General features: G+C 42.1%; 1 protein-coding gene across 1 annotated transcript; it reads left to right on the plus strand.

The window, feature by feature from the left end:
* The first annotated feature begins 10,408 nt into the window (after positions 1-10,408).
* On the plus strand, positions 10,409-20,037 carry LOC134875783 (uncharacterized). The gene is made up of 25 exons (XM_063900428.1): positions 10,409-10,496; positions 10,726-11,008; positions 11,226-11,371; positions 11,505-11,787; positions 12,005-12,150; positions 12,284-12,566; positions 12,784-12,929; positions 13,063-13,345; positions 13,563-13,708; positions 13,842-14,124; positions 14,342-14,487; positions 14,621-14,903; positions 15,121-15,266; positions 15,400-15,682; positions 15,900-16,045; positions 16,179-16,461; positions 16,679-16,824; positions 16,958-17,240; positions 17,458-17,603; positions 17,737-18,019; positions 18,237-18,382; positions 18,516-18,798; positions 19,016-19,161; positions 19,295-19,577; positions 19,782-20,037. The coding sequence occupies exons 1-25, from the start codon at positions 10,424-10,426 to the stop codon at positions 19,954-19,956; spliced, it is 5,250 nt and encodes a 1,749-aa protein (XP_063756498.1). The 5' UTR covers positions 10,409-10,423; the 3' UTR covers positions 19,957-20,037.
* The last annotated feature ends 410 nt before the right edge of the window (positions 20,038-20,447 follow it).

Consider the following 20,447-nt stretch of genomic DNA (forward strand, 5'->3'; position numbering starts at 1 on the left):
TATTGACTGAGACCACTGCAGCATTATCAGTTTCTCTAGTTTTACTATTTGTAGGTATGTGTTTGATTAAAATGTTATTTCATTTCATTCTATAAAATACTGACAGCATATCCGTGTTGGAATTCAACAGACACTGGCATTGAATGAAGTTCTGAACACACTCAGGCATGCATGCACAGAGATGGGACATAGGAGAAGTTTGCATGGGTTGTCAAAGCGCCAGGATTTAAGAAGTTTGCAAGAAAAATAGGTTTTATAAGAGGCAAGAGGAACAATTTAGAGTTTAGTGCAGGGGTAGATGTATCGAGGCAAAGCGAAAAATGTGATAAGTAATGGGAAGGCAGAATTGCTTTTAATCTGTGTTTTTCTAAGAAGTCTTCTTGTATCTATGGTAAAGAATAGGAATAATTAAGAAAAACATTTAAATAAATGAAAGCTCAAAATGTTTGAAACTAGAAAACACAATGTTAAAGTCAGAGATCAAGGATGAAAGCTTAATTTGTCTTCAAAAAAGTATGAGTTTCTGTTGTCCATTTGGATATATTTTTATCACATTTAATTTGTAGTTTAACATGTTTTTTTAATGCCTGCCAACATAACACTTGTACCGTGTAGTGTCAAGTCTATACTTTATTCAAACAACACTTGACACTTACTTGAGCAAAAGGGAGTGCCCTCTGACATACAAAAACAAATAATATTTGTTCAACGTTTTCATTCAAGCAAATGTCAATATTGTCTTGTCATGTTCTCTACAAGAGCATAAAAGGATTCAGACAGGAGCTGGATTCACAGAGCTTCCAGGTAAGTATCGCTGATTAACTTTAATAGTGTTTCTATTTTCCATTGCATTCAATCTTGACAAAATAATAATCTTGAAAGTGTTACAAATATTACAGAAATATATGTTTAATTATCTGAATGTGCAATCCGAGCTGAAGCAAAGTGCTATGTGAGATTTTGTGGGATGGTATTTGATTTGAAGAAATAACATTCAAGAAGATTTTGCTACTTTAAGAGAGGAAAAACGCACTTTATTTCAACTGTTAAAATAATAATGCATGAATACAATGTGGCAAAAATATACTGATAATCAAGTTATAGTAATATTTATGTTCATGTAACCAAAGCTTTCTGTGTCTGTGTGGATGTTGTATTCAAATTTGTGACCTTGTTTAGTTCAGAACAGGGATGTTATAATGGTAGATCTTAATATATGTTCATTTCATTGTTCTAAATGTTCTGGAGTTGATATAACTGACTGCTACAACAAGCAAACGTGAAGAAAACAGCATTTATTTTCAGCAGACAGAAAGAGAGTAATATTTATACTCTTCATCATATTGTCAAGTGTTCCGTCTTTTTTGGCTGTGCTTAACCCCCACTTGATAGGGAGGCACCAATTCTGAATGTTTTAACTGGGTTTCACTCAATGACCAGGCTTCTTGTATCTTTATCCGATTTATTCCTTTTGTAGCCCAGACAGTACAGGTGAAAAACCTTAAAAACCAGAGAACACCAACCATTTACAAATTTGCACATCTCTTATAAAAATAGGCACAGGAATCAACAATGATCAATTATCAAAATGTTTGACCTGACACACACATGTATAAATAACCACATATATATATAAATAAATAACCACATGTATATAAATAAACACATTTGTTAAGTTAATCATTTTAGCTTGAATCCATCACAGATATTAAATTAGCCTACATTTTCCAATACGAGAACCACAATGAGTGACTGATCAACCACATGGATCACTAAACAGTTAAATTGTTAGCAGCATGTTTAGCACACCATTTTTTCCCATATAAATATTTACAAATATTTACAATACATATTCACTCCCACCAAGTTACAATGTGCAATTTCAGCAATTCATTTTAGACAAACTTCATATGATCTAGGACTATGCACGTTTTAAACCATGGCTTTATGCCAATCCATCACAGCAGTATTCCATATCAAAGAGCTAAATCACTGAATTAAGCAAACTGCAATAAAACTGACTAACCAACGTTTCCACAATACATTCTGCACTACCCGTGAATATTTACAACACAAAAGCAGATACTACCGTGCACAAACACAAATGACTTTCCCGCGGCAGCATTCAAATGCGTCGTCGGCGTCCATCAAACAATCAACAAGTGGCACTCGCAACAAAGTCTTAACGTAGCGATCTTACCGGCTGTCTGTTCAGTCTTTGAATAATTGGTACCAGATTCAGCACAACTTCGGAAGAGCTCGATGAGAATGCCGCCTCTTACTCTCCTCGTGCTTTACTGACGTTTGTCTTTTTAAACAGATATTAAGCCGGACTGCGTGCGTCTTCTTTTCCTGCTCGAGTGTTCACATGCGAGTGATAATTAGTTCCGCTTGACTGCCGACGACGAAAAAGGGGCGTTCACCGTGACACCTCCCACTCAACCTTTTTGTCCTTGGACAGATAGGTTGCAAACTTTAAGGTGAACCTAAACAGTGAGGATTCTGCTCTTCTACAGGGAGAAGGACTACCAGCCGTCTGACATCTCTTCGCAATACCACCCCATTTGACTTCTCTGACCTCTCTGAGGACTTGGTCGCTGGCCTTTGATGCTGAACGGAGGCACAGTTGCTTGGTGTGACAAGAATCTCAACATCTCTCACGATGTCCTTTGAGTCGGGAGCTACAGTGACGACTCTGCCGAGCCTAAAATGACCCCGTAGAGCGTTTTGATCGCAAAGCCACACAACATCCCCAACGCTGACATTTCTTTCTGTGGTGTGCCATTTGGTTCTAATGAAGAGACTTGGGCCAGCAAGCTGGCTCCACCCTTTCCAAAACTCATTCACCTGGGTTTGAACTTCACGAAGGCGCTTGTAGGGGTAGTTGTTAAAGCTGAAGGACTTCACGTCACCACTGGGAGATGCTCGTCCTAAGAGAAGCGAGTTTGGTGTTACATACTCAATGCGGTCCTCTCGACTCTGGATTCTTGCGTCAATGGGCCGCTCATTAGCCAGGTTAGCTGCCAACTGGAGGGCTGTCAGGAACTCATTGAAAGTAAGGCTTGCCGTCTTGCTCAAACTTTGAAGTGCTCTCTTGGCAATCCTTACGGCAGCTTCAGCAGCTCCGTTTCGATGTGGTGAATCAGCGGGGAGCACTTTCCATGTCCAGCTTGTCCCATTTTTTACAGCATACTCCTCCAGGCTTGCTGTGTCTTGGCTTTGCAGAAAGGTGTACAAGTCCTCCAGCAAAGATCTTGCACCAACAAAATTGGTCCCAGGGTCTGACCAAACCTTGAGGGGGTGGCCCCTGATGGCAGCGAATCTCTGATAGGCCATTAGAAAGCTCTCTGTGGACAGACTACTGGCAAGATCTATGTGCAGAGCCCGGCTCGCCATGCAGCAAAAGACGACCCCCCATACTTTCATAGATACTCTTCTTTTGATGTCATCTCTCACCAGGTATGGTCCAAACAAGTCAACAGATATAAACTGGAATGGCGCAGCAGGTCTTGACCTTTCTACTGGCAGATCACCCATCACTTGTTGGCATACTTGAGCTCTTGCCTTCCTGCAGTGGATGCACTGGTTGACAACTTTCTGGGCCAGCCTTCTACCTTGGATGACCCAAGCCTTTTGCCGCATCCTTAACAGAGTCCCGGCAACCCCTTCATGACCTTCCTGATGACTTTGGCGTGCCAGTAGAGTTCCTAGCCAGGTGTCGAAAGGAACCAGTGGAACAGCCAAGCAGTCTTCTTTGAAATACTGTATTCGGCCTCCACACAGTAACAGCCCACTAGCTCCATCCTTGTACACAACCAGCCGGTCTGTTGTGGTGCTGGGGAAGGTAACTCCTTCTTGTGCTGCTAAACACAGATCTCGGAATGAGTCCTCCCTCTCGGCCGCAGTGATGATGCCAACCAATGGGACTGCCTCCCACTTTGGTCTTCCCCTGGCTCTGCAATGAAGAAACTTCTTTGCCGCCCTCCAGACCAGCGCTAGTGACTTCATTAGTCGTGTTAGGCTACTGAACCGCTTGATATCCAACAGGCTTGAAGCTGCAACCTCGGCTGGTGGCCTATGCAGATCCGCGGAGGTCGAAGTTGGATCCTGCTTGGGCTCCTGCCTTGACTCCTGCTTGGGCTCCTGCTTTGCTCCAGCCCGGGTAAGGGCAGCAACAAAAGCCTTCTTTTGGATGCGTGTGAGGTTCTCTCTCGCTTCGGCAGCAACATCCTTGGCGGACTTCACTGGCCACTCACTCTCTGGGAGACTTAAGAACTTAGGACCCAGCTGCCACTCTGTGCCTTCATCCAACTCTCTGGGGCTTGCCCCTCTGGAAATAATATCCGCTATGTTGAGTGGGCCAGGAATCCACCACCAGTCTTGGACGTTCGTGCTGCCTTGAATTTCCCCAATTCTATTTGCGAAGAACGTCTGGTAGCCGTAGCTTTCGCGTTGGATAGCCCCCAGGACTGTCTGGCTATCAACCAGGTGGTACCACCTCTCCACACGAATTCTGCAGTGCTTCTGGAAATACTTCTTCAGACGGGCAGCGTAGACAGCTCCACAAACTTCAGCCTTGACAGCGTCCCCCTTATGGTCTAACGGCGTCAGCCTGGCTTTGGATTCAACTAGCCGTATGGTCACGTCTTGTGGCAATTTCCACCGCAGGTACAACACAGCGCCGTACGAGCGCTCACTACCATCGGAGAATGTGATACCGCAGGGATCAGCGGATGGGTCAGGAGGTGTCAAGGCTCTGACGAAACTCACCCGACCGAGCTCAGCATAGTCCTCAAAGAGGCAGACGGCATCTTCCCGGAGGCCCTCAGACAAAGGTACGTCCCATGTATTTTCTGATGGACTATATTTGCCCTTTGCTTCTTGGAAAGCTCTCCTCACCAAGATGGCTCCCTTCTGCTTGACAGGCGTCACAAGACCAAGGGGATCGTACAGTCCAGAGACTTGACTTAGGAGCTCTCTACGAGTGAGTGGATTTGGCACCCGTGCCCTTACTTCATCTTGCAACAGGTTTTCTCCCAATCTCATTTTCTTTTTCTTTTTAGAGAAGTTCACAGCCACCATCATGCGAAGTTTGTCACTCTCTGGGTCATACCCAAGACCCAGAGCTTTATTGTTCTCTTCGGAGAGTTGGTTTGGAAGGACCATCACTGAGGGTTCTTTCCTCTCCAGGTCTCTGTGTCCTGGCCTCCCACTTTGGCCAGAGTAGACCCACGGCTTCATGTAGAATCCGCCGGCTTCCAGGATCTTTTTGACATTAGCTGTTATTTGCTTGAGCTGACTCGGGTCGTTGTGCGAAGTCAGGACATCATCGACATAGGCGTCTTGTTCCAGCACACGGCGCTCTTCTGCAAGGTGGTTGAACATTGGCAGATTCGCCGTCTCACGCATGGCGACTTGTGCGATGCAGCCTGCCGGCTTATCTCCGATGTTGACCCTCGTAATCGCCTTTTCAGTCCTCATGAATGTTGCTTCGACAGCCCTCCTATTGTTGGGCAATGTTACTGGATCCTCTATCCAGGGATATTTCGCATGCCAATGTGGCTTCTCACTGTGACGATCTCCGGTTACATACGTCAACCCACTCTTTATTTGCTCCAGCTCCCGCTCCTCAGAAATGGTCATCTCTTTCCCCCCAGGTTGACAATGTCCACATCTACAGCCGCCGCACCTGGGCTCACAGGCAGCCCCAATGCTGTCCCACCTCCACCAGTCCAGGAAGTCTTTGCTGGCCGCACACGTAGTGGCTTGGGTGAGTGGAGGCTGTTCAAGTGAGCCTTTACAGATGATTTCCTTATACTCTGCAGCTGCTGTCCGCATGGAGCGTGCAAAATGAGTTCTGGAGCCATGGGCCGTGATTGTAACATCTTCCAAAAGGTCTGGATGAGAACCACCCACTGTCGTCCCAAGGGGACCATCCCACAAGACAAGGTCACCAACGGAGCGCACCTTCTGAGGGACGAGCTGGCCTTCTTTATGGCTGATGAGGAGCTTGATTTTAGTGGGACGGACCAGTTTATGGAGGGGAACGTCAGGAAATATTTTTTGCAGTCTCTTGGGTGGCACGTGCCGATTTACTTCTGCGATGCTATTCAGCCCATAACACACAAGCTGGTGGGATTTCAAAGTTCCCTTTGAAGTTGTGACCCGGATTTTCAGTAGATACCGCTTGGACTCAACTGTTACTTGCATCCCGCCAACTCCATGGACTATGAGCGTGACATCCTCACTCCGCAAGTTCAGCTCACCTGCAGCCTCGTGAGTGATGTAATTGGTGTCGGATGCCAAGTCTATCAGGGTCCCAAGCTTCTGCCCAGCATTTGCAGTGACTTCGAGGATCATCATTATGACTGGGAACTCATCAATACCATTCTCCGCCATGACTGAACTGGATGTTTTTGAGACAGAATTACAGAACACATTTCGACACCGCTGAGCCAAGTCGGGGGCCAGGCTTGTCAGGAACTCTTCCTGGGTCTCTGTGTACTTTTTCAATTCGCCTCTTGCAGGGCTCGGCCTCAACTTCCTCAGCCCATCTCTTTCTCTTCCAGCCTTGGAACAGAGGTAATAGTGATGACGTGGGCCTTGAGTGTCCTTACACCCCTCGCTTTTACACAAAAAGGTGGTCTTGCACTCTGCATCATTGCCGTGAACCTTGAGACACCTCCCACAAGCACCAAGTTCCTTAACTGCTTCTTTCTTTTCTGCCACTCTGAGCTCTTTGAACTTCTTGCAGTAATACAGCTTCCTCCCGTGGCCTCTATCTCCACAGACAACACAAGATGCTTGGGAGCTTGAGGAGTTGGTGGACTTTGTTCGGGCGTGCTTTTGTGGGATTCTTGCCTCTCTCTTGCTGGGATCATCCCTTAATTGATCCAATTGCTCATAAATCTTCTCCTGACTTTTCAGAAAACCAAGGAGCATGTCGAACCTGTCTTCAGGTGATACGTCTTCCTTCCCTTTTGATACATAGACTAGCCACTCCTTCTTTAAGCTTTCAGGCAGCTTGCTCTCCAGGGACTTTGTGACGAGAGGATTTTTCAAGGCGCCCGTGTTTCCCAACGCGCTGAGGTCATACAAGGCTTTTTCAACAACCTGGATCAAGTCCACGATCTGCCTGGGTTGGTAGCTTTTCACCGGTGGCAGTGACTGCAACTCTTCAACAATTTCCAGGGCAATTGCTGTTTTATTTCCAAACCGGTTTTCAAGGACGCGAAAGATTTCATCCGCCGTTCCATATGTTGACAGGCGAAGGTCCCTCGCTACCTTTTCCTCAAGGCTATCCAACAGCTGGAATTTCCTTACCTCCCGGGAGCCGGTAGGTTCCCCTTGCTTTTGGAGCGCCTCCCATTCCTTCTTCCAGAGGTAGAAGTTTCGCTTATTTCCATCAAACTGCGGGAGTACTGTTGGCTTCAATTTGATAGCAGGTGTCCGACGTCGCTCTTTTCCTGGGGACCCATCATTCTCCAGCTTCGCCTGTAATAGGGTGGCTTTCTCTGAAATCAAGTCAAGCAGCCAACCTTCCACACGCCTCATGCGCTGCTGGAAGTCAGGCCGCTCTTCATCTGGGACCCAGCGAGTCCATTTGCAGATGGCTTCTTTTCCTGCTCTCACCAGCCCCTCAAGGTTACTAAGCATCAATTCATATACCTCCAATTTCAGGCCAGATTCCTTTTTCTGCATCCGCTCACACTCCCTTTCAGCTGCCCCCAGTGCCAGGGACAGTTCAGGGTTGCCAAAACTTCCCCATAGAACCCTCTGGACAGCCTGCTCCACCTCCTCAAGTTTTTCTTCACATTCATCTGATGTCTTCTTAATGTCTGCACTTACGTCCTCTTTGGCCTGCGCTTCTTCCTCAGTCCAGGAAATTTCCACCTCCTCATTTGCCTCCATCACCCGGTCAGCCTCGAGTGCGACCTTGCTGAAGGCTTCCACCAGTTCTTCCGCCGACATTTTCTTGCAAGACTTCAGTAGTGAGTTTGCCAGTCGGGAAAACCGCTGTTTGGCAGTCGTTCTCTCCTTCTTTAACTGCTGCAGAGACTTTGACCCCATTTTGGGCTTTGGAAACGAACTTGGAAAGCTGTGGGCGTGGACTCAGTTGCAGGTGGGCGTGGACTCAGTTGCAGGTGGGCGTAGACTCCGCTGACTTAGTTGCAGGTGGGCGTAGACTCCGCTGACTTAGTTGCAGGTGGGCGTAGACTCCGCTGACTTAGTTGCACGTGTGTGCCCAACTGCAGAAGCTGTAGCCTGGCTTGCTAGGAGCCTCTTCAACCAGCTCGAGTCGGTTTTTCACTGTCAAGTGTTCCGTCTTTTTTGGCTGTGCTTAACCCCCACTTGATAGGGAGGCACCAATTCTGAATGTTTTAACTGGGTTTCACTCAATGACCAGGCTTCTTGTATCTTTATCCGATTTATTCCTTTTGTAGCCCAGACAGTACAGGTGAAAAACCTTAAAAACCAGAGAACACCAACCATTTACAAATTTGCACATCTCTTATAAAAATAGGCACAGGAATCAACAATGATCAATTATCAAAATGTTTGACCTGACACACACATGTATAAATAACCACATATATATATAAATAAATAACCACATGTATATAAATAAACACATTTGTTAAGTTAATCATTTTAGCTTGAATCCATCACAGATATTAAATTAGCCTACATTTTCCAATACGAGAACCACAATGAGTGACTGATCAACCACATGGATCACTAAACAGTTAAATTGTTAGCAGCATGTTTAGCACACCATTTTTTCCCATATAAATATTTACAAATATTTACAATACATATTCACTCCCACCAAGTTACAATGTGCAATTTCAGCAATTCATTTTAGACAAACTTCATATGATCTAGGACTATGCACGTTTTAAACCATGGCTTTATGCCAATCCATCACAGCAGTATTCCATATCAAAGAGCTAAATCACTGAATTAAGCAAACTGCAATAAAACTGACTAACCAACGTTTCCACAATACATTCTGCACTACCCGTGAATATTTACAACACAAAAGCAGATACTACCGTGCACAAACACAAATGACTTTCCCGCGGCAGCATTCAAATGCGTCGTCGGCGTCCATCAAACAATCAACAAGTGGCACTCGCAACAAAGTCTTAACGTAGCGATCTTACCGGCTGTCTGTTCAGTCTTTGAATAATTGGTACCAGATTCAGCACAACTTCGGAAGAGCTCGATGAGAATGCCGCCTCTTACTCTCCTCGTGCTTTACTGACGTTTGTCTTTTTAAACAGATATTAAGCCGGACTGCGTGCGTCTTCTTTTCCTGCTCGAGTGTTCACATGCGAGTGATAATTAGTTCCGCTTGACTGCCGACGACGAAAAAGGGGCGTTCACCGTGACACATATATTGATCCCACACCTATGCATATTTTAATGTGGATTGTGGCCCCAACCACTAACTTGCATATTGACAAGTAGGTACTTTGATTATTAAATATTGACAATTTAGAATGAAGGTGGTTGGCATAATGTTGTGGTTCTTGGTTTTGACTAAACGTCATGAAAACAGACACATTTGTTTAAAGAAAAAAAAACAGTTGTTACAATAAGGACAAAAGTTCCTGCTTTCAAAACGACAATAAGAATACAATATATACCCAACATCATTCCAGATAATATCAACCTGAAATTGATTCATCTACAATTTTAACAGATTTATATGACACTACGTTGCCAACATGGCTCACTAACAAAATCGCTCAAAATGTGATGAAATTATAAGGAAATTCAAAAAACACAGTAATGGGTTCCAATGAGGACAATGTTGCGCTCCAAAAAGAGCTTGTGTGTACGTGGGCGACTGTGGCTGCAAGGGAGTGCGGTCGCCTTTGATCCAGAAGGTTGTAAGTTTGATCCCAGCCAGTGCAGTGAACATGTTGAAATGTCCTTGGGCAAGATACTCGCCCCTGAGTTTCTCCCGATGGCATGGCCAATAATGTATAAATAGGTATGAATGTAAGCTTCCCTACATTGGAATTGATCTGTATTAAATTTCATTTGGCTGTCACTTTTATCCAAAGCGACTTACAAAAAAGTGCAAATAACATAGAGAATAAAACTCCAAATAACAACAAAAGTGCAGATCTACTCACTGCAAGCAACTCATACCATTGAAAGTGCTGTTGAATTTGTTACAAGGCCTAACCTTCTTTTTTTTTTGCAAGAATTTAATTGCAAAGATACAATTAAAACAGATGCATTTTCAGTTTGTGCTGGTGTGAGTGAGGTGTGAATGACTCGTATGTAAAGCGCTTTGAGGGATCGAAAATACTTGATTTATATAATTACAGTATATTAACCATATGTATCTTTTTCTAAAAATCTATAACAAAGTCTTTAAAAAAAGGTTTAATCAGATTATCCAAGTATGAATTTGCTCAACAGGATGATGACTTCAGCTGGGGTCATTGTGTTGTTGGCCTTTCTCGGACAGTCAACTGGTAAGATCATTATTTTAATTAGTTCAATCAAGTTATTAATAATTCCTTAATAACTTTCCAGAAACTGTTTGCTTTAATTTAATAATTAATTCAAGAAAAAGTTACATTATAAATTAAATTAAATATACCAGCCACCTGTTGTTGTTGTTGACTTTAATCAGTTTAGACATGTGAAACTTCCGTGCTTTATCAAACGATGTTTAACAACACATTATGTTACATTGTCCAGCTACTAATATTGCTAAAGGTGGAAGAGTGAGTCAGTCCTCCTTGGCGGTGGGTGGTGTCCCTCAAAGGGCCGTTGATGGAAATCGTGCCAGCATATGGGGACAAAACTCCTGCACCCACACAAAAACAGAAACACAACCATGGTGGAGACTGGACCTCCTAAAGACTTACAGAATCAACACTGTCACTATCACCAACAGAAGAGATTGTTGCCATGAAAGGATCAACGGTGCTGAGATCCGCATTGGAAATTCCCTCAATGACTACGGAAATGCTAATCCCAGGTAACAGATTGTTCTGTTTTATATTACATTTGAACATTTTACATCGGTTGAGGAAGTTACAAAAAAGTAGTTGAATAAAATCCATAATAATTCCGTCAGAGACCCAATTTTCTTTAACACTGTAGAATCATTATCATTCAAACTACCAGTGAGATGTATAGACTTCCTCTTTAAACACAGTTTTGCTTATATATCTGTTTCCTTTCTTTCTCATCAGATGTGCTATTATCTCATCTATCCCAGCTGGAACTAGTGCAACTTTTGAGTGCAATGGAATGGAAGGCCAGTATGTTAACATTGTGATTCCTGGAAAAAATGGAATCCTGACGCTGTGCGAGGTAGAAGTCAATGGTCAGCCTTCAGGTAATGGTGCTCTAACTGGTCATTTGTATCATAGAAAGAAGTGTAATTTCATAGCTTTGGTAAGATAAACATGTGAAAAACTTCCGTGCTTTATCAAACGATGTTTAACAACACATTATGTTACATTGTCCAGCTACTAATATTGCTAAAGGTGGAAGAGTGAGTCAGTCCTCCTTGGCGGTGGGTGGTGTCCCTCAAAGGGCCGTTGATGGAAATCGTGCCAGCATATGGGGACAAAACTCCTGCACCCACACAAAAACAGAAACACAACCATGGTGGAGACTGGACCTCCTAAAGACTTACAGAATCAACACTGTCACTATCACCAACAGAAGAGATTGTTGCCATGAAAGGATCAACGGTGCTGAGATCCGCATTGGAAATTCCCTCAATGACTACGGAAATGCTAATCCCAGGTAACAGATTGTTCTGTTTTATATTACATTTGAACATTTTACATCGGTTGAGGAAGTTACAAAAAAGTAGTTGAATAAAATCCATAATAATTCCGTCAGAGACCCAATTTTCTTTAACACTGTAGAATCATTATCATTCAAACTACCAGTGAGATGTATAGACTTCCTCTTTAAACACAGTTTTGCTTATATGTCTGTTTCCTTTCTTTCTCATCAGATGTGCTATTATCTCATCTATCCCAGCTGGAACTAGTGCAACTTTTGAGTGCAATGGAATGGAAGGCCAGTATGTTAACATTGTGATTCCTGGAAAAAATGGAATCCTGACGCTGTGCGAGGTAGAAGTCAATGGTCAGCCTTCAGGTAATGGTGCTCTAACTGGTCATTTGTATCATAGAAAGAAGTGTAATTTCATAGCTTTGGTAAGATAAACATGTGAAAAACTTCCGTGCTTTATCAAACGATGTTTAACAACACATTATGTTACATTGTCCAGCTACTAATATTGCTAAAGGTGGAAGAGTGAGTCAGTCCTCCTTGGCGGTGGGTGGTGTCCCTCAAAGGGCCGTTGATGGAAATCGTGCCAGCATATGGGGACAAAACTCCTGCACCCACACAAAAACAGAAACACAACCATGGTGGAGACTGGACCTCCTAAAGACTTACAGAATCAACACTGTCACTATCACCAACAGAAGAGATTGTTGCCATGAAAGGATCAACGGTGCTGAGATCCGCATTGGAAATTCCCTCAATGACTACGGAAATGCTAATCCCAGGTAACAGATTGTTCTGTTTTATATTACATTTGAACATTTTACATCGGTTGAGGAAGTTACAAAAAAGTAGTTGAATAAAATCCATAATAATTCCGTCAGAGACCCAATTTTCTTTAACACTGTAGAATCATTATCATTCAAACTACCAGTGAGATGTATAGACTTCCTCTTTAAACACAGTTTTGCTTATATGTCTGTTTCCTTTCTTTCTCATCAGATGTGCTATTATCTCATCTATCCCAGCTGGAACTAGTGCAACTTTTGAGTGCAATGGAATGGAAGGCCAGTATGTTAACATTGTGATTCCTGGAAAAAATGGAATCCTGACGCTGTGCGAGGTAGAAGTCAATGGTCAGCCTTCAGGTAATGGTGCTCTAACTGGTCATTTGTATCATAGAAAGAAGTGTAATTTCATAGCTTTGGTAAGATAAACATGTGAAAAACTTCCGTGCTTTATCAAACGATGTTTAACAACACATTATGTTACATTGTCCAGCTACTAATATTGCTAAAGGTGGAAGAGTGAGTCAGTCCTCCTTGGCGGTGGGTGGTGTCCCTCAAAGGGCCGTTGATGGAAATCGTGCCAGCATATGGGGACAAAACTCCTGCACCCACACAAAAACAGAAACACAACCATGGTGGAGACTGGACCTCCTAAAGACTTACAGAATCAACACTGTCACTATCACCAACAGAAGAGATTGTTGCCATGAAAGGATCAACGGTGCTGAGATCCGCATTGGAAATTCCCTCAATGACTACGGAAATGCTAATCCCAGGTAACAGATTGTTCTGTTTTATATTACATTTGAACATTTTACATCGGTTGAGGAAGTTACAAAAAAGTAGTTGAATAAAATCCATAATAATTCCGTCAGAGACCCAATTTTCTTTAACACTGTAGAATCATTATCATTCAAACTACCAGTGAGATGTATAGACTTCCTCTTTAAACACAGTTTTGCTTATATGTCTGTTTCCTTTCTTTCTCATCAGATGTGCTATTATCTCATCTATCCCAGCTGGAACTAGTGCAACTTTTGAGTGCAATGGAATGGAAGGCCAGTATGTTAACATTGTGATTCCTGGAAAAAATGGAATCCTGACGCTGTGCGAGGTAGAAGTCAATGGTCAGCCTTCAGGTAATGGTGCTCTAACTGGTCATTTGTATCATAGAAAGAAGTGTAATTTCATAGCTTTGGTAAGATAAACATGTGAAAAACTTCCGTGCTTTATCAAACGATGTTTAACAACACATTATGTTACATTGTCCAGCTACTAATATTGCTAAAGGTGGAAGAGTGAGTCAGTCCTCCTTGGCGGTGGGTGGTGTCCCTCAAAGGGCCGTTGATGGAAATCGTGCCAGCATATGGGGACAAAACTCCTGCACCCACACAAAAACAGAAACACAACCATGGTGGAGACTGGACCTCCTAAAGACTTACAGAATCAACACTGTCACTATCACCAACAGAAGAGATTGTTGCCATGAAAGGATCAACGGTGCTGAGATCCGCATTGGAAATTCCCTCAATGACTACGGAAATGCTAATCCCAGGTAACAGATTGTTCTGTTTTATATTACATTTGAACATTTTACATCGGTTGAGGAAGTTACAAAAAAGTAGTTGAATAAAATCCATAATAATTCCGTCAGAGACCCAATTTTCTTTAACACTGTAGAATCATTATCATTCAAACTACCAGTGAGATGTATAGACTTCCTCTTTAAACACAGTTTTGCTTATATGTCTGTTTCCTTTCTTTCTCATCAGATGTGCTATTATCTCATCTATCCCAGCTGGAACTAGTGCAACTTTTGAGTGCAATGGAATGGAAGGCCAGTATGTTAACATTGTGATTCCTGGAAAAAATGGAATCCTGACGCTGTGCGAGGTAGAAGTCAATGGTCAGCCTTCAGGTAATGGTGCTCTAACTGGTCATTTGTATCATAGAAAGAAGTGTAATTTCATAGCTTTGGTAAGATAAACATGTGAAAAACTTCCGTGCTTTATCAAACGATGTTTAACAACACATTATGTTACATTGTCCAGCTACTAATATTGCTAAAGGTGGAAGAGTGAGTCAGTCCTCCTTGGCGGTGGGTGGTGTCCCTCAAAGGGCCGTTGATGGAAATCGTGCCAGCATATGGGGACAAAACTCCTGCACCCACACAAAAACAGAAACACAACCATGGTGGAGACTGGACCTCCTAAAGACTTACAGAATCAACACTGTCACTATCACCAACAGAAGAGATTGTTGCCATGAAAGGATCAACGGTGCTGAGATCCGCATTGGAAATTCCCTCAATGACTACGGAAATGCTAATCCCAGGTAACAGATTGTTCTGTTTTATATTACATTTGAACATTTTACATCGGTTGAGGAAGTTACAAAAAAGTAGTTGAATAAAATCCATAATAATTCCGTCAGAGACCCAATTTTCTTTAACACTGTAGAATCATTATCATTCAAACTACCAGTGAGATGTATAGACTTCCTCTTTAAACACAGTTTTGCTTATATGTCTGTTTCCTTTCTTTCTCATCAGATGTGCTATTATCTCATCTATCCCAGCTGGAACTAGTGCAACTTTTGAGTGCAATGGAATGGAAGGCCAGTATGTTAACATTGTGATTCCTGGAAAAAATGGAATCCTGACGCTGTGCGAGGTAGAAGTCAATGGTCAGCCTTCAGGTAATGGTGCTCTAACTGGTCATTTGTATCATAGAAAGAAGTGTAATTTCATAGCTTTGGTAAGATAAACATGTGAAAAACTTCCGTGCTTTATCAAACGATGTTTAACAACACATTATGTTACATTGTCCAGCTACTAATATTGCTAAAGGTGGAAGAGTGAGTCAGTCCTCCTTGGCGGTGGGTGGTGTCCCTCAAAGGGCCGTTGATGGAAATCGTGCCAGCATATGGGGACAAAACTCCTGCACCCACACAAAAACAGAAACACAACCATGGTGGAGACTGGACCTCCTAAAGACTTACAGAATCAACACTGTCACTATCACCAACAGAAGAGATTGTTGCCATGAAAGGATCAACGGTGCTGAGATCCGCATTGGAAATTCCCTCAATGACTACGGAAATGCTAATCCCAGGTAACAGATTGTTCTGTTTTATATTACATTTGAACATTTTACATCGGTTGAGGAAGTTACAAAAAAGTAGTTGAATAAAATCCATAATAATTCCGTCAGAGACCCAATTTTCTTTAACACTGTAGAATCATTATCATTCAAACTACCAGTGAGATGTATAGACTTCCTCTTTAAACACAGTTTTGCTTATATGTCTGTTTCCTTTCTTTCTCATCAGATGTGCTATTATCTCATCTATCCCAGCTGGAACTAGTGCAACTTTTGAGTGCAATGGAATGGAAGGCCAGTATGTTAACATTGTGATTCCTGGAAAAAATGGAATCCTGACGCTGTGCGAGGTAGAAGTCAATGGTCAGCCTTCAGGTAATGGTGCTCTAACTGGTCATTTGTATCATAGAAAGAAGTGTAATTTCATAGCTTTGGTAAGATAAACATGTGAAAAACTTCCGTGCTTTATCAAACGATGTTTAACAACACATTATGTTACATTGTCCAGCTACTAATATTGCTAAAGGTGGAAGAGTGAGTCAGTCCTCCTTGGCGGTGGGTGGTGTCCCTCAAAGGGCCGTTGATGGAAATCGTGCCAGCATATGGGGACAAAACTCCTGCACCCACACAAAAACAGAAACACAACCATGGTGGAGACTGGACCTCCTAAAGACTTACAGAATCAACACTGTCACTATCACCAACAGAAGAGATTGTTGCCATGAAAGGATCAACGGTGCTGAGATCCGCATTGGAAATTCCCTCAATGACTACGGAAATGCTAATCCCAGGTAACAGATTGTTCTGTTTTATATTACATTTGAACATTTTACATCGGTTGAGGAAGTTACAAAAAAGTAGTTGAATAAAATCCATAATAATTACGTCAGAGACCCAATTTTCTTTAACACTGTAGAATCATTATCATTCAAACTACCAGTGAGATGTATAGACTTCCTCTTTAAACACAGTTTTGCTTATATGTCTGTTTCCTTTCTTTCTCATCAGATGTGCTATTATCTCATCTATCCCAGCTGGAACTAGTGCAACTTTTGAGTGCAATGGAATGGAAGGCCAGTATGTTAACATTGTGATTCCTGGAAAAAATGGAATCCTGACGCTGTGCGAGGTAGAAGTCAATGGTCAGCCTTCAGGTAATGGTGCTCTAACTGGTCATTTGTATCATAGAAAGAAGTGTAATTTCATAGCTTTGGTAAGATAAACATGTGAAAAACTTCCGTGCTTTATCAAACGATGTTTAACAACACATTATGTTACATTGTCCAGCTACTAATATTGCTAAAGGTGGAAGAGTGAGTCAGTCCTCCTTGGCGGTGGGTGGTGTCCCTCAAAGGGCCGTTGATGGAAATCGTGCCAGCATATGGGGACAAAACTCCTGCACCCACACAAAAACAGAAACACAACCATGGTGGAGACTGGACCTCCTAAAGACTTACAGAATCAACACTGTCACTATCACCAACAGAAGAGATTGTTGCCATGAAAGGATCAACGGTGCTGAGATCCGCATTGGAAATTCCCTCAATGACTACGGAAATGCTAATCCCAGGTAACAGATTGTTCTGTTTTATATTACATTTGAACATTTTACATCGGTTGAGGAAGTTACAAAAAAGTAGTTGAATAAAATCCATAATAATTCCGTCAGAGACCCAATTTTCTTTAACACTGTAGAATCATTATCATTCAAACTACCAGTGAGATGTATAGACTTCCTCTTTAAACACAGTTTTGCTTATATGTCTGTTTCCTTTCTTTCTCATCAGATGTGCTATTATCTCATCTATCCCAGCTGGAACTAGTGCAACTTTTGAGTGCAATGGAATGGAAGGCCAGTATGTTAACATTGTGATTCCTGGAAAAATTGGAATCCTGACGCTGTGCGAGGTAGAAGTCAATGGTCAGCCTTCAGGTAATGGTGCTCTAACTGGTCATTTGTATCATAGAAAGAAGTGTAATTTCATAGCTTTGGTAAGATAAACATGTGAAAAACTTCCGTGCTTTATCAAACGATGTTTAACAACACATTATGTTACATTGTCCAGCTACTAATATTGCTAAAGGTGGAAGAGTGAGTCAGTCCTCCTTGGCGGTGGGTGGTGTCCCTCAAAGGGCCGTTGATGGAAATCGTGCCAGCATATGGGGACAAAACTCCTGCACCCACACAAAAACAGAAACACAACCATGGTGGAGACTGGACCTCCTAAAGACTTACAGAATCAACACTGTCACTATCACCAACAGAAGAGATTGTTGCCATGAAAGGATCAACGGTGCTGAGATCCGCATTGGAAATTCCCTCAATGACTACGGAAATGCTAATCCCAGGTAACAGATTGTTCTGTTTTATATTACATTTGAACATTTTACATCGGTTGAGGAAGTTACAAAAAAGTAGTTGAATAAAATCCATAATAATTCCGTCAGAGACCCAATTTTCTTTAACACTGTAGAATCATTATCATTCAAACTACCAGTGAGATGTATAGACTTCCTCTTTAAACACAGTTTTGCTTATATGTCTGTTTCCTTTCTTTCTCATCAGATGTGCTATTATCTCATCTATCCCAGCTGGAACTAGTGCAACTTTTGAGTGCAATGGAATGGAAGGCCAGTATGTTAACATTGTGATTCCTGGAAAAAATGGAATCCTGACGCTGTGCGAGGTAGAAGTCAATGGTCAGCCTTCAGGTAATGGTGCTCTAACTGGTCATTTGTATCATAGAAAGAAGTGTAATTTCATAGCTTTGGTAAGATAAACATGTGAAAAACTTCCGTGCTTTATCAAACGATGTTTAACAACACATTATGTTACATTGTCCAGCTACTAATATTGCTAAAGGTGGAAGAGTGAGTCAGTCCTCCTTGGCGGTGGGTGGTGTCCCTCAAAGGGCCGTTGATGGAAATCGTGCCAGCATATGGGGACAAAACTCCTGCACCCACACAAAAACAGAAACACAACCATGGTGGAGACTGGACCTCCTAAAGACTTACAGAATCAACACTGTCACTATCACCAACAGAAGAGATTGTTGCCATGAAAGGATCAACGGTGCTGAGATCCGCATTGGAAATTCCCTCAATGACTACGGAAATGCTAATCCCAGGTAACAGATTGTTCTGTTTTATATTACATTTGAACATTTTACATCGGTTGAGGAAGTTACAAAAAAGTAGTTGAATAAAATCCATAATAATTCCGTCAGAGACCCAATTTTCTTTAACACTGTAGAATCATTATCATTCAAACTACCAGTGAGATGTATAGACTTCCTCTTTAAACACAGTTTTGCTTATATGTCTGTTTCCTTTCTTTCTCATCAGATGTGCTATTATCTCATCTATCCCAGCTGGAACTAGTGCAACTTTTGAGTGCAATGGAATGGAAGGCCAGTATGTTAACATTGTGATTCCTGGAAAAAATGGAATCCTGACGCTGTGCGAGGTAGAAGTCAATGGTCAGCCTTCAGGTAATGGTGCTCTAACTGGTCATTTGTATCATAGAAAGAAGTGTAATTTCATAGCTTTGGTAAGATAAACATGTGAAAAACTTCCGTGCTTTATCAAACGATGTTTAACAACACATTATGTTACATTGTCCAGCTACTAATATTGCTAAAGGTGGAAGAGTGAGTCAGTCCTCCTTGGCGGTGGGTGGTGTCCCTCAAAGGGCCGTTGATGGAAATCGTGCCAGCATATGGGGACAAAACTCCTGCACCCACACAAAAACAGAAACACAACCATGGTGGAGACTGGACCTCCTAAAGACTTACAGAATCAACACTGTCACTATCACCAACAGAAGAGATTGTTGCCATGAAAGGATCAACGGTGCTGAGATCCGCATTGGAAATTCCCTCAATGACTACGGAAATGCTAATCCCAGGTAACAGATTGTTCTGTTTTTTTTTATTTGAATATTTTACATTTGTTGTGAAAGTTACATAAAATGAGTCAACTTAATAAATTCCTACAGAAACCCACATTTCTTGAACACAGTAGAATGATCAGTATTTCCATAGAACAACTAGTTAGATATAGACTTCCCCTTGTAACACAGTTTTTCTTTTAATTCTGTTTTCTATTTTAGATGTGCTGTTATCTCGTCTATTGCGGCTGGGACCTCCGAAACTCTTTCATGCAATGGAATGGAAGGCCAGTATGTTAACATTGTGATTCCTGGAAAATGGGAAATCCTGACGCTGTGCGAAGTGGAAGTCACTGGGATTCCCCTTGAAAATGACTGGTCATCTAACTGCAGTTAACAAGGCATATGATTTGTGTTGATATTAACGAGCTTACATGGGGTTGTCATCCTGTGTTCTCCAGTAAAATCAACAAAAACACTTTTGGCTGTAAATGTCTGGCTTTGTGTGTTTGGTCATCATTTTTCCTTAACTTGTTTTATCATTTTATCCACTATCTACTTCACTTGCAAAACAGCAATACAACTTTTCTTCAAGCATCATTCAGATATTTCTTAATTGTGTGTTTGTGACATTGGCTCTTTCTTGAAATGGGTATCACTCAATGGAATTTAAAGCGAATACAGACAAACATTGTATGCTGTCAAAAAATATGTGAATAATAACAACTGACAATTAGATGGGTGGCAAACAATAAAGTTCCAGATTGAATCCCAGGAACTATACCGTACAAACCATCGCCTAAACAAAGGAACTTGACTCTGCAGTGGTCAACATCACCCCAACCACCTAACCCTAGAATTTACCAAATGGCACTTGACTAGGTGTGG

The sequence above is a fragment of the Eleginops maclovinus genome, chromosome 2 (assembly GCF_036324505.1).
Source record: "Eleginops maclovinus isolate JMC-PN-2008 ecotype Puerto Natales chromosome 2, JC_Emac_rtc_rv5, whole genome shotgun sequence".
NCBI classification, from domain to species: Eukaryota; Metazoa; Chordata; class Actinopteri; order Perciformes; family Eleginopidae; genus Eleginops; species Eleginops maclovinus.

Excerpts from the sequence above, each read along its gene's own strand:
- LOC134875783 (XM_063900428.1), top strand. The coding sequence starts at position 10,424 with ATGAATTTGCTCAACAGGATGATGACTTCAGCTGGGGTCATTGTGTTG. Across the intron at positions 12,567-12,783 it reads TACGGAAATGCTAATCCCAG|ATGTGCTATTATCTCATCTA; the intron begins GTAACAGATTGT and ends CTTTCTCATCAG. Across the intron at positions 15,267-15,399 it reads AGTCAATGGTCAGCCTTCAG|CTACTAATATTGCTAAAGGT; the intron begins GTAATGGTGCTC and ends TACATTGTCCAG.